The 13,712-nt window shown below is 49.9% G+C and overlaps 1 protein-coding gene across 1 annotated transcript; it reads right to left on the reverse strand.

The window, feature by feature from the left end:
* Nucleotides 1-12,288: 12,288 nt before the first annotated feature.
* Nucleotides 12,289-13,293, reverse strand: LOC132871000 (trace amine-associated receptor 13c-like). The gene has a single exon (XM_060905133.1). It carries the CDS (start codon nt 13,291-13,293, stop codon nt 12,289-12,291), a length of 1,005 nt encoding a protein of 334 aa, XP_060761116.1.
* Nucleotides 13,294-13,712: the final 419 nt, after the last annotated feature.

The raw sequence follows: 13,712 nt of genomic DNA on the forward strand, positions 1-13,712 counted from the left end.
CAAACCCTCTTACCCACTCCTTCCGTCCAATCTCGTGAACTGTCTAAATGCAGTTAACAACTGGATGGTGCAGAACTTTCTTAAATTAAATCAAGACAAAACAGAAGCCATCCTCATTTTCACCCCTTCTATTCTGAAAAAACTGGAGCACTCACAGCCATCTATTCCTGGTTATTTCACTTCCACTACTGTTGAAGTAAGAAATGTGGGTGTTATTCTGGACTCTACTCTCTCTTTTGACTCACACATTAAAAGTACCACTGTAGCAGTTCTCACACAAAGGTGGAGCACAGAAGACGGCAGGACAGAGTTCAGGTTGGTAAAGCGGGTTTTTTATTGTCACACTTTTCAGTCTAACATACAGACACACACACAACCGGCGTCTGGTTCGGGGAAGAGCTCCCTCTGCTCTCGCTCTCCCTCCTTAAGTAGGGCGCGGCCACTGGGAAGACACACAAACACAGGTTAATTGACCTCAGGTGGAGTGATTCTGCCACTTACCTTCCCTGACTCCACCCTCCTGTCACAGACCAGCGCTTGACCACGCCCACGCTGCCACATACCCCCACCGCCCGACTCAGGCCGGGCGGCTGTCCGGCCTGCAGCCAACTCCCCCTCCCCCCTTGATGGGAGAGGACGTCCGCCATGACCATCTGTGCCCCTGGCCTGTGGATCACCTTGAAATTAAAGGGTTGGAGTGCCAGATACCAACGGGTGATCTGCGCGTTGGCATCCTTCATGCGGTGGAGCCACTGGAGGGGCGTGTGGTCCGAACAGAGGGTGAAAGGGCATCCCAGCAGGTAGTAACGGAGGGCAAGGACTGCCCACTTGATTGCTAAGCACTCTTTTTCAATGGTGCTGTAGCGCCCCTCACGCACCGACAGCTTCCTACTGATGTACAAGACTGGGCAGTCCTCCACCCGCTGGGACAAAACGGCCCCCAGCCCTCTGTCCGACGCATCCGTCTGCAACAAAAAAGGGAGAGAAAAGTCAGGGGAGTGTAAAAGTGGCCTCCCACACAGTGCAGCCTTTACCTCAGAGAAAGCCCGCTGGCATTGCTCCGTCCACTGGACCGGATCTGGCGCCCCCTTTTTAGTGAGGTCAGTCAGCGGGCTGGTGACATCTGAATAATTAGGTATAAACCTACGATAGTAGCCAGCCAGCCGCAGGAACTGTCTCACCCCCTTTTTGGTCTTGGGCCTCGGGCAGGAGGCAATCGCTGCTGTCTTATTAATTTGGGGACGCACCTGCCCGTTACCCAAGGGGAAGCCCAGATACCGTACTTCCACCCGCCCAATCACACACTTCTTCGGGTTGGCAGTGAGCCCCGCCCGCCTCAGCGACCTAAGGACGGCCCTCAGGTGTTGCAGGTGCCACTGCCAGTCATTACTATAAATGATGATGTCGTCTAGGTAAGCGGCCACATAGGTGGCGTCGGGCCGGAGGACCCGGTCCATCAGCCGCTGAAACGTAGCGGGCACCCCAAACAGCCCAAAATGGAAGTGTGACGAACTGGTGTAAGCCAAACGGTGTGGAAAAGGCCGTTTTTTCCTGGGATAATGGAGTCAAGGGGATCTGCCAATATCCCTTCGTCAAATCCAGTGTCGAGTAAAAGCGAGCCGTACCTAGTCGATCGAGCAGCTCATCAATACGAGGCATTGGGTACGCATCGAATTTAGACACCGCGTTGACTTTTCTATAGTCCACACAGAACCGGACCGACCCGTCGGCCTTGGGAACCAAGACCACTGGGCTGTTCCAGTCACTGTGGGACTCCTCGATGATGCCCATTTCGAGCATGGCCTGAAGTTCTTCCCGAACCACCTTTTTTTTGTGTTCGGGTAATCTATAAGGACGGCTACGCACTACCACCCCCGGGGGCGTCTCAATGTGGTGCTCCATGAGGTTGGTGCAGCCGGGCAGGGGCGAGAACATGTCCGAAAACTTGGTCTGCAACTGGGCAACCTCCACGACTTGGGTCGGGGAGAGGTGGTCTCCACAGGGGACCGGAGAGGTACGTGATGCTAATGTTCCTTTTTGAACCTCCGGCCCCAGCTCCGCCTTCTCTGGAACCACCGACACCAACGCCACAGGGACCTCCTCGTTCCAGAGTTTGAGCAGATTGAGGTGGTAAATCTGTAGCGCCCCACCCCGTCCATTCTCCTCACCTCATAGTCGATGTCCCCGACTCGCCGCGTGACCTCACAGGGTCCTTGCCACTTGGCGACTAATTTGGAGCTCGATGTGGGCAACAGTACGAGTACTTTATCTCCTGGTGCAAACTCTCTAAGGCATGTACCCTTGTCGTACAGGCGGGTTTGCCATTCTTGGGCCTGCCGCAAATTCTCCTGGGTTAGGTGTGTGAGTGTGTGGAGTTTTGCGCGCAGGTCAATAACATACTGAATTTCATTTTTATTTGGTGAAGGTCTCTCCTCCCACTTTTCTCGCAGCACATCTAAAATGCCACGCAGCTTACGCTCATATAATAATTCAAACAGGGATAACCCCGTGGAGGCTTGGGGGACCTCTCGCACTGAAAACAAAAAGGGTTTGAGCCATTTATCCCAGTTACGTGCGTCCTCACTTACGAATTTTCTAATTATATTCTTGAGGGTGCGATTGAACCGTTCAACTAATCCGTCCGTCTGTGGGTGATACTGTACACGCTGATGCGGATCGGCTTAATACCTAATAACCCATACAGTTCGTTCAGTGTTCGTGACATAAAAGAGGTGCCTTGATCAGTCAGAATCTCTTTCAGGATTCCAACTCGGGAGATGACGCAGAAGAGTGCCTCCGCAATACTGCTTGCTGAGATATTGCAGAGAGGCACTGCTTCCAGGTATCGCGTTGCATAGTCCACCAGAACTAATATAAAGCGGTACCCTCGTGCTGACCGATCTAATGGCCCAACGAGATCCATCCCAATTCTTTCAAATGGGGTCTCGATTAATGGTAGAGGGCGCAAAGGTGCTTTTGGAATGGCCGCTGGATTTACTAACTGGCATTCACAAGATCCCGAGATACTTAAACTCCTCCACTTGAGGCAGAACTTCTCCACCAACCTGGAGAGGGCAAGCCACCCTTTTCCGGTCGAGAACCATGGCCTCGGACTTGGAGGTGCTGATTCTCATCCCAGCCGCTTCACACTCGACTGCAAACCGCCCCAGTGCATGCTGAAGGTCCTGGTTTGAAGAAGCCAACAGGACAACATCATCCGCAAAAAGCAGAGATGAAATCCTGTGGTTCCCAAACAGGATTCCTTCTGGCCCCTGGCTGCACCTACAAATTCTGTCCATAAAAATTATGAACAGAACCGGTGACAAAGGGCAGCCCTGCCGGAGTCCAACATGCACTGGGAACAGGTCTGACTTACTGCCGGCAATGCGAACCAGACTCCTGCTCCGTTCGTACAGGGACCGGACAGCCCTTAGCAAAGAGCCCCGAACCCCATACTCCCAAAGCACCGCCCACAGAATACTATGGGGGACACGGTCAAATGCCTTCTCCAGATCCACAAAGCACATGTGGACTGGTTGGGCAAACTCCCATGAACCCTCGAGCACCCTATGAAGGGTATAGAGCTGGTCCAGTGTTCTGCGACCAGGACGAAAACCGCATTGTTCCTCCTGGATCCGAGGTTCGACTATTGGTCGAATTCTCCTCTCCAGTACCCTGGAGTAAACCTTCCCTGGGAGGCTGAGAAGTGTGATTCCCCTATAATTGGAGCACACTCTCCGGTCCCCTTTCTTAAAAAGAGGGACCACCACCCCAGTCTGCCACTCCAGAGGCACTGTCCCTGATCGCCACGCGATGTTGCAGAGGCGTGTCAACCAAGACAGCCCCACAACATCCAGAGACTTGAGATACTCAGGGCGGATCTCATCCACCCCCGGTGCCTTGCCACCGAGGAGCTTGCAAACCACCTCAGTGACTTCAGCTTGGGTAATGGACGAGTCCACCTCTGAGTCATCAGCCTCAGTCTCCTCAGTGGAAGACATGATGGTGGGATTGAGGAGATCCTCAAAGTATTCCTTCCACCACCCGACAATGTCCCCAGTCGAGGTCAACAGCTCCCCACCCGAACTGTAAACAGTGTTGGCAGAGTACTGCTTCCCCCTCCTGAGGCGCCGGACGGTTTGCCAGAATTTCTTCGAGGCCGACCGATAGTCCTTCTCCATGGCCTCCCCAAACTCCTCCCAGTTCCGAGTTTTTGCCTCCGCAACTGCCCGAGCTGCAGCATGCCTGGCCTGCCGATACCCGTCAGCTGCCTCGGGAGTCCTGGAGGTTAACATGGCCCGATAGGACTCCTTCTTCAGCTTGACGGCATCCCTTACTTCGGGTGTCCACCACCGGGTTCGGGGATTGCCGCCACGACAGGCACCGGAGACCTTGCGGCCACAGCTCCGAACAGCTGCGTCCACAATGGAGGTAGAGAACATGGTCCACTCAGACTCAATGTCCCCCGCCTCCCTCGGAAGCTGGGAAAAGCTCTCCTGGAGGTGGGAGTTAAAGACCTCCCCAACAGAGTGCTCGGCCAGATGTTCCCAGCAGACCCTCACCATACGTTTGGGCCTGCCAGGTCTATCTAGCTTCCTCCTCCGCCAGCGGATCCAACTCACCACCAGGTGGTGATCAGTTGACAGCTCAGCCCCTCTCTTCACCCGAGTGTCCAAGACATAGGGCCGGAGATCAGATGAAATGACTACAAAGTCTATCATCGACCTCCGACCTAAGGTGTCCTGGTGCCACGTGCACTTATGGACACCCCTATGCTCGAACATGGTGTTCGTTATGGACAAACCGTGACTAGCACAGAAGTCCAATAACAAAACACCACTCTGGTTCAGATCGGGGAGGCCGTTCCTCCCAACCACGCCCCTCCAGGTGTCACTGTCATCGCCCACGTGAGCATTGAAGTCCCCCAGTAGCACAATGGAGTCCCCAGTCTGAGCACTCCTCAGTACCTCTCCCAGGGACTCCAAGAAGGCCGGATACTCTATACTGCTATTTGGGCCGTAGGCACAAACAACAGCAAGAGCCCTCTCCCCAATCCGAAGGCGCAGAGAGGCGACCCTCTCGTTCACTGGGGTAAACTCCAACACATGACGGCTGAGCTGGGGAGCTATAAGCAAGCCCAGACCAGCCCGCCGCCGCTCACCACGGGCGACTCCAGAGAAGTGGAGAGTCCAGCCCCTCTCGAGGAGCTGGGTTCCAGAGCCCAAGCTGTGCGTGGAGGTGAGCCCGACTATCTCTAGCCGGTACCTCTCAACCTCCCGCACAAGCTCAGGCTCTTTCCCCCCCAGAGAAGTGACATTCCATGTCCCAACAGCCAGCCGCTGTGTCCGGGGATCAGGTTGTCGAGGCCCCTGCCTTCGACTGCCACCCAATCCACATTGCACCAGTCCCCTACTGCTACCTCTGTGGGTGGTGAACCCACAGGAGGTCGGGCCCACGTCACCTCTTCGGGCTGAGCCCGGCCGGGCCCCATGGGCAAAGGCCCGGCCACCAAGCGCTCGCATACGAGCCCCAACCCCGGGCCTGGCTCCAGGGTGGGGCCCCAGCTGCGTCATCCCGGGCGACGTCACGGTCCTCAGATTTTTCTCCATAGGGGTTTTGGTGAACTGCTCTTAGTCTGGCCTGTCACCTAGGACCTGTCTGCCTTGGGAAACCCTGACAGGGGCATAATGCCCCCGACAACATAGCTCCTAGGATCATTCAAGCACACAAACCCCTCCACCACAATAAGGTGGCAGTTCTAGGAGGGGTCATAATGGTCATGAGCTTTGGGTAATGACCGAAAGGACAAGATCGCGGATACAAGCGGCCGAAATGAGTTTCCTTCGCAGGGTGGCTGGGCGCTCCCTTAGAGATAGGGTGAGAAGCAAAGTCACTCAGGAGGAGCTCGGAGTAGAGCCGCTGCTGCTCCACATCGAGAGGAATCAGCTGAGGTGGCTTGGGCATCTTTTTCGGATGCCTCCTGGATGCCTCCCTGGGGAGGTGTTCCAGGCATGTCCCCCCAGGAGGAGGCCCCGGGGAAGACCCAGAACACGCTGGAGGGACTATGTCTCTCGGCTGGCCTGGGAACGCCTCGTTGTTCTTCCCGAGGAGCTGGCCGAGGTGTCTGGGGAGAGGGAAGTTTGGGCTTCCCTGCTTAGACTGCTGCCTCTGTGACCCGGTTCCGGATAAAGCGGAAGAAGACGAGCATTCACGGCATGCCATACACCACCTACGGACATTGCAGCGAATCCCCGGCCAATAGAATCGGGCCATTATTCGGGCTAGTGTCTTATCCTGCCTTAAGTGTCCAGCCATGGGATTAAAGTGAGCTGCCTGGAATACCAATTCCCGGTGGCTTTTTGGAATCAAAAGCTGTGTGATTTGCTCTTTCGTCTGAGTGTCCTGCATCACTCGGTATAATCTATCTTTTATAATAGAAAAATAGGGGAAGGACGGGGTGGCGTTCTGCGGGAGCGTTTGACCATCGATTACTCTCACTTGGTCAAATGCATGCCGCAGAGTCTCGTCTCACGACTGCTCTAATGGGAAATTCGCCAGGGATTCCTCGAGAGAGGGAGGAGGACCCTGTGTCTCTTCACTCTGACGCGGAGATGACAAAGACGGCTCTGTGACAGCTGCTCCAGCCAAGGCGACACAGGGACCTCCCCCTGCTGAATTATGGCAGGACCCACTCCTCACTAAATGACTCATCAACTCCCCGAATCCTGGCCAATCAGTCCCCAAAATTATCGAGTGGGTGAGGCGGGGATTAACCGCTGCCTTTACTATAAATTTTTCCCCTCGGAAAAAATGTGGACCGACACCAAAGGGTAGCTGTGAACATCCCTGTGCACACACAACACCTTCACCCCTTGTGCTCCCCCCCAATGCCTCGTCTTGCACCAGGCTTTGGTGAATTGAGGTCTGATTACAACCAGAATCCACCAACTCCTGATATGTATCCCCTTGAATACTCACCGGCATGCGATACGCTCCGGCCCGATCGAGGGCGGCACCAGGCGCGTCGGGGATCTGAACCACCGCGCCCACCTCCATTACTGTGCACTGCTGTTGGAGGTAGCCCGGCTCCCTGCAGCACCAGCAAACTGGCCCGGGCTTCCTCTCCGCACCGGTGTTCTGGGGCTCACTCACCTGAGGGAGGGTAGAGACAGACACAGAAGGGAGAAACGGAAGGGCACCACGGGTGTGGTGGGCCGGCTGGGGAGGCGCCGGCCCCCGCCTCCGTGGTGGGGGAATGGGGCGAGGGCGAGACACAGGAGGAGAGGGAGAGGGAGTGAGAGGAGAGGAGAGAGGAGGCTGTCTGCTGTCTTGCCGCCAGGATAGCCACCAAATGGTCCTCCGCCAGCTCGATTGCCTGATCCAGCGACGCCAGGCAGTGGCACTGGACCCACTCCGCGGTTCCTGCTGGCAAGCGTGCAATGAATTGTTCCAGTACCACCTGGTCGATGATCCCCTCGGCGTCGCGGTTGTCAGCCCTCAACCACCGCCAGCAGGCGTCCTGGAGTTGCTGGCCAAACGCGAACGGCCGGCCGACTTCCTCCAAGCGCAAAGCGCGGAAGCGCTGCTGCTGCTGCTTGGGGGTGCGCTCCACACGCTGGACGACAGCCTGGTGAAGGTCCGTGTAGGCCAGCTGGCGGTTGGCTGGGAGCTGTAGTACGGCCAGCTGCGCCTCTCCCATTAGCAGGGGGAGGAGGCGCACCGCTCGCTGTTCCGTAGGCCACCCCGAGGTCTCTGCGACTTGCTCAAAGAGCATGAGGAATGCCTCGGGGTTGTCCTGGGGGCCCATCTTTGTTAGGGTGAGGTGGGACGGGCCCGCAGTGGGAGCGTTGGTAGACCCCGCTGATGCGAGGAGGTGCTGGAACGCCTGACGATCTTCTTGCTGGGTCAACACCAGGGCCTCGAACCGTTGTTCCTGCTCCTTTTGGAGGGGCTACTAGTGCCTGGTGCTGGCTTTGCTTGGCCGTGGCGAGGGCATGGACCAGGTCGGTGAACGGGGAGGACTCCATGGGGCTGTTCTGCTTCTGCACTCCAGATAATCCCGGGTTTCAGCACCACTGTAGCAGTTCTCACACAAAGGCGGAGCACAGAAGACGGCAGGACAGAGTTCAGGTTGGTAAACTGGGTTTTTTATTGTCACACTTTTCAGTCTAACATACAGACACACACACAACTAGCGTCTGGTTTGGGGAAGAGCTCCCTCTGCTCTCGCTCTCCCTCCTTAAGTAGGGCGCGGTCACTGGGAAGACACACAAACACAGGTTAATTGACCTCAGGTGTCGTGATTCTGCCACTTACCTTCCCTGACTCCGCCCTCCTGTCACAGACCAGTACTTGACCACGCCCCCACTGCCACAATCACTAAAACAGCTTTTTTTCACCTGAAAAGTCTTTCCAAACTCTGTCCCCCCTTGACTTCATCTGCAGCTGAAATGCTTATACATGCTTTTGTCACCTCAAGACTGGACTACTGCAATGCCCTGATCAATGGCATCCCAGCCAAGCAACTAAATAGGCTGCAATATGTATAAAACTCAGCTGCTAGGGTACTCACTCACACCAGGCCCTGGGATCATATCACTCCTATTCTATATAACCTGCACTGGCTCCCAGTTAAATACCGCATTCAGTACAAAATTATCTTACTTGTTTACAAATCCCTACATAACCTGGCCCCTCCCTATTTATCAAATCTCCTAACTCCATATCAGTTACCTTTAAATCTTCGCTCCACAGATGCCCACCTATTAGCAGTCCCTTACTCTCGGCTCTGTTCTATGGGTGACAGGGCTTTCAGTGTAAATGGCCCTAAGCTGTGGAATGCCCTGCCACTAGCGTTGCGCCAATGCTCAACACTGTCGTCTTTCAAAAACCAGCTAAAACCACATCTCTTTAGCTTGGCTTTTTCTCTTTGATTTTTAATAACATTGTTATTATTATTATTGATTTCTTATTATTTTATTATTGTTGTTATTTTATTGTTCTGCTTTTACTGTTTGTTTTTTACTGTTCAGTGTCCTTGGTTACCTTGAAAGGTGCTTATAAATAAAATGTTTTATTATTATTATGATCTTTCGTATACAGTACAGTATAAAATGTTTTATTATTATTATTATCTTTCGTATACAGTACAGTAGTTCTTCCTTCCTATCTATCTATCTATCTATCTATCTATCTATCTATCTATCTATCTATCTATCTATCTATCTATCTATCTATCATACCAACACAAAGGCTATACGAGGCCTTTCTATTTAGCGCAGTTGTTGAAACAGGATTATTTTCTCATGTTATTTGCCATTTTCACTTCATTTTCATGGGTTCAAGCCCCATGGCCGGTGAGGGCCTTTCTGTGCGGAGTTTGCATGTTCTCCCCGTGTCCGCGTGGGTTTCCTCTGGGTGCTCCGGTTTCCCCCACAGTCCAAAGACATGCAGGTTAGGTTAACTGGTGACTCTAAATTGATCATAGGTGTGAATGTGAGTGTGAATGGTTGTCTGTGTCTATGTGTCAGCCCTGTGATGACCTGGCGACTTGTCCAGGGTGTGCCCCGCCTTTCGCCCGTAGTCAGCTGGGATAGGCTCCAGCTTGCCTGTGACCCTGTAGAACAGGATAAAGCAGCTAGAGATAATGAGATGAGATGAGATGAGATGAGATGAGAGGAAATTTATGATAGTGTTAGTCATCAATTTTTGATAGTTAGCTTTGTTTAGCTAATTAAAGATGGTTCGGGACAAAACTTAGCATAAGTGTTAGTTTTGTCCCCCCTCTTCAGAAATATTGAGCAGATAGCATGAGATTGGGAGAAGGGAAATATCACAACCTTGAAGTGATCCTGAATGAGAAGATATAATCATCATTTTTCGGCTACTCCCGTTAGTGGTCGCCACAGCAGACCTGTTCGCATATTTGATTTGGTGTAGATTTTAAACTGGATGCCCTTCCTGATGCAACCCTCCCCAATCTGTCCGGGCTTGGGACTGGTGCTAAGTAACCTAATCTGCTTGTCATTAGACTGTGGGAGGAAAACAGCACACCCAGAGGAAACCCACACAGACACGGGGAGAACGTGCAAACTCTACACAGAAAGACCCCCGCTGGCCATCAGGTCCGAGCCCAGAACCTTCTCGCTGTGAGGTGACAGTGATAACCACTGCACCACCAAACATGGCGAAGATATAATAAATGATAATGATTTACAATAAAATTGAAATACTTTTCTGATAATGTAAGAGCATTACTGTTCCACTCAAACAGTAGAACAGTGCAAAGTACGACACAGGGTGGGTTTCAGAGAAAGTGGGACAGAGGTTAAGGGTTAAAAAAAGAAAAATACCAGAGTGACCATGTCATCCATAAAGACACTACAGAGAAGGGATAAAAATTTTTAAATGGTGAGATATAAAAAGGAGATCTGAATACAGGCTGCACTGCGATCTCATATCTTCACTGAATTACAAGGAAATGGACAGAAGGATGGAATAGGAAGTAATGAAGAATGAATCGGTGGAAGGAGGAAAGAATGAAAAGAGCTCTAGAGGAATAACAGAAGCAAGTGAAGAAAGGACAGAATCCAGTCCTTAGACTTTTGGATAGAACATCCTTAAATCTACACTCCAAAGATGTGTGAAGGGACTTGTCAAAGGTTTTCATCATACATCAAGGAAAAAATCCTCCACTTTCATCAGAAGCAGAGAAGGACCTTGCTGATCTTATCAAGACTCCTGCAGTGAGAGGCTTTCCGATGTCACGCATAGACATACAAAACGTTGCCATTCAGGATGCATAGGCCAACAATGTCAAAGTTCTCTCAGAGAAAAAACAAAAATCAGGCTGTTATTGGTTTGAAGGCTTTCTGAGAAGAAACCAACATCTGAGTGTTTTGTACAACAGAAGCTGTTGTTGCTGAAAGTTCTTCTGGAATTTGTCCTACAATGGGTTCTGAATGATTCAACAATTATGAACAACTTCTCAGAGAACTCAAGCTCATTGATGCTCCATAACATATTTGGACTTTCAAGGAATTTGAGTTAAAAGACTGTTTTGGTCCTTCCATAGGAGCCCTGGACATAGAAGAAGGAAAATCTGGAACAGTGCTATCTGGATTTAGTGCTGGTGGAAGATGAACTCCTCTCATGGTTATCTTCAAGGAGATGTGCACATGTCCTGGAAGCATTTGTTGGAGTCGAGACCAGGCAGTCATCAGAGACTTTGAAAATGGGTAGATCAGCTCACAGCTGCTTGAGGAATGGGGCGAAATGTTCACAGATCAGTTGCCAGAAGATGACTGCAGGCCACATGTCATCCTGCTGGATGACCATTACAACTGCATCTTCAACCTGGAGATCCTTGAGTTCATGAAGAAAATGAACATACATCTAATGAGCTCTCCTCCTCACACTAATTATGGTCTTCAGACAGCAAATGAATCTTTGTTCAAGAGTCTTAAGTATCACTGGATGGAGCCGGGGTGGGACACAGTGAAAAAGCTGCAAAAGCAGCTCTTCTTCTCTTTGTTCTCATCTGCATGGGAGAAGACATACACTGTAGGAAACATTCAATGAGGTTTGATTGTTTTCATAATTCAGAAGTGGTGATTTTAGATTTAGGTAACTCTTCCACAGGTTTCAGAGCCACAGGGATGTTTCCTGTTAACATGGACACAATTCCCAGGGATACCCTCACTCCATTTTTGACCACAAACACAGAGGAGCAGGCAGAAACATGTGATGTGGTTAAATGTGAGCAGACCAGGACCACAGCGCTACAGAGTTTACCCGAGGCACAGGGGAGGGATATTCTAAGAGAGACCAGCTTTTTGACCACCAAGCCTGATGACCACACTGAGCATTCCTCAATGCCCTCTGAGGCAATGTCTATGAATTCAGGACCATCTTCACAAATAAGTAGCATTTACATCGTCATATCACTGCCACATTGTGAAACCATGAGAGGTTAATGATTATCGTCCCTGTTTCTTTCAAACTAGCTGAAGTCAGGTGATGTTGCAGAGCTAATTAAAAGAGATTTCCAAGCATGACTTCCTATTGGGCATAAATGACAATATTTTGTCTGTCATGAAGTTAACATGATCAATGTCAAAAATTTGTTGAAATTCTAATAGTGACCTGCAAATAGTGCAGAATCACAAACACTGAACATTTAAGATATTGAATATGTCTCTTCTTTATTCTTAAACATTAATAATCTGAATAATTCCACTGTAAAATAAAGACAAAAACATACATATATTCCTCTCATCTGAACCACATTCATGAAAGAATATTGATGAATGCTGAGTCAGTTTGGAATATTTGCAGCGTTAGAATCGATTTAATGCACCTCCTAAACCACGGGTAAAACAGAGCATAAATAACCGGATTAATGGTTGAATTAAGATAAAGCACAATACCAACTTCCAGAAATGTTTCTGGCTGTAGTTCAATAAGGTCACCTAATAAACTGTAAATAAAGTATGGAAGTAAACACACCAGGAACACAGACACTAAAATGCCGAGGACTTTAGCGGCTTTTCTCTCAGATTTCATCGAGTGTGACGTGATTTTCTGTGTTTCAGGCCGTGTGTGATTATTCAGCTCTCTGATAGCAGTGGCATGTTTCTTAGCAATCACAAAAACCCCAGTATACAATATGATTATGACAGAACATGGAAAGATAAATGTTATTACAAGATCAATTACAGACCAAACCTCATTCAGAAAAAGATAACAATCTCCAGGACACATTACAGAGCTTGTGAAGTTTCCATTGAAATAAAAGAGTGTCATGTTATACACCAGAGAAGCACACCAGTTGGAAAAAACCACAATGCTCATTGTCCTCCTCGAGATTGTGTTTATGTAGAAAAACGGGTTTGAGAGAGCCAAATACCGGTCCACAGCGATCAGGGCGATATTATAGATGGATAGGCCTGTGAGAACATAAGAAATCATCAAATGCCCAATGCAGTACCCCTTATCAAATATCCAGCATGACTCGATGGTCCAGATTAACACTGTCGGCATCACTAAAGCACCAATTAAGCAATCCGACACCGCCAGAGAGAACAGGAGCATGTTGGTTGGTGTGTGAAGCTGCTTGAAGTGAAAAACAGACACAATGACAAGCAGATTTCCACACACTGTTAGCAGAACCACAGCAGTCGCACATACGTACAGTAAGACATAAATTACAGGAGATGCAGATCTTTCTGAACAGGAGAAATACACACAGTGATCAGATTGGTTTAACTCTGTCTGATTCATGAATACATGCATTTTTTAAAAGATGTCTCTGTTGCATTGTGGTCAAATGAAGGATAGGTCAGACAAATCAGATACATTTATAGCTAAGAAATTAATCACGCCCCCTCAGGTTCTATTTACAGCTGAAGAATATGATGTAATGCCTTGGGGAAACAAAAGACCAAAGATGGCATTAAACAAAGAAAAACAACTATTATTCTGAAATTCGTTAAATTACAAGTAAGTATGTATTGTTTTGATGTTTGCATAATATTGATTTCAGAAAACCCCAAATAAATTAAAACTTTGGTGCCAAATTCTTGTTTTTTTTATTGAAGAGGTATGTTGTACAATCATTTTGCCATAGAATAAGAACAGTTCAAAGAAATCAGTGTGTAATACTTTTGTGGGAGTGGTCAGTGACGAACTGGAAGCAGGCACTGCAATTCAAG

This window comes from Neoarius graeffei, chromosome 2 (genome assembly GCF_027579695.1).
Source record: "Neoarius graeffei isolate fNeoGra1 chromosome 2, fNeoGra1.pri, whole genome shotgun sequence".
NCBI lineage: Eukaryota > Metazoa > Chordata > Actinopteri > Siluriformes > Ariidae > Neoarius > Neoarius graeffei.

Coding starts and splice junctions, on each gene's coding strand:
- LOC132871000 (XM_060905133.1), bottom strand. CDS start 13,293: ATGCATGTATTCATGAATCAGACAGAGTTAAACCAATCTGATCACTGT.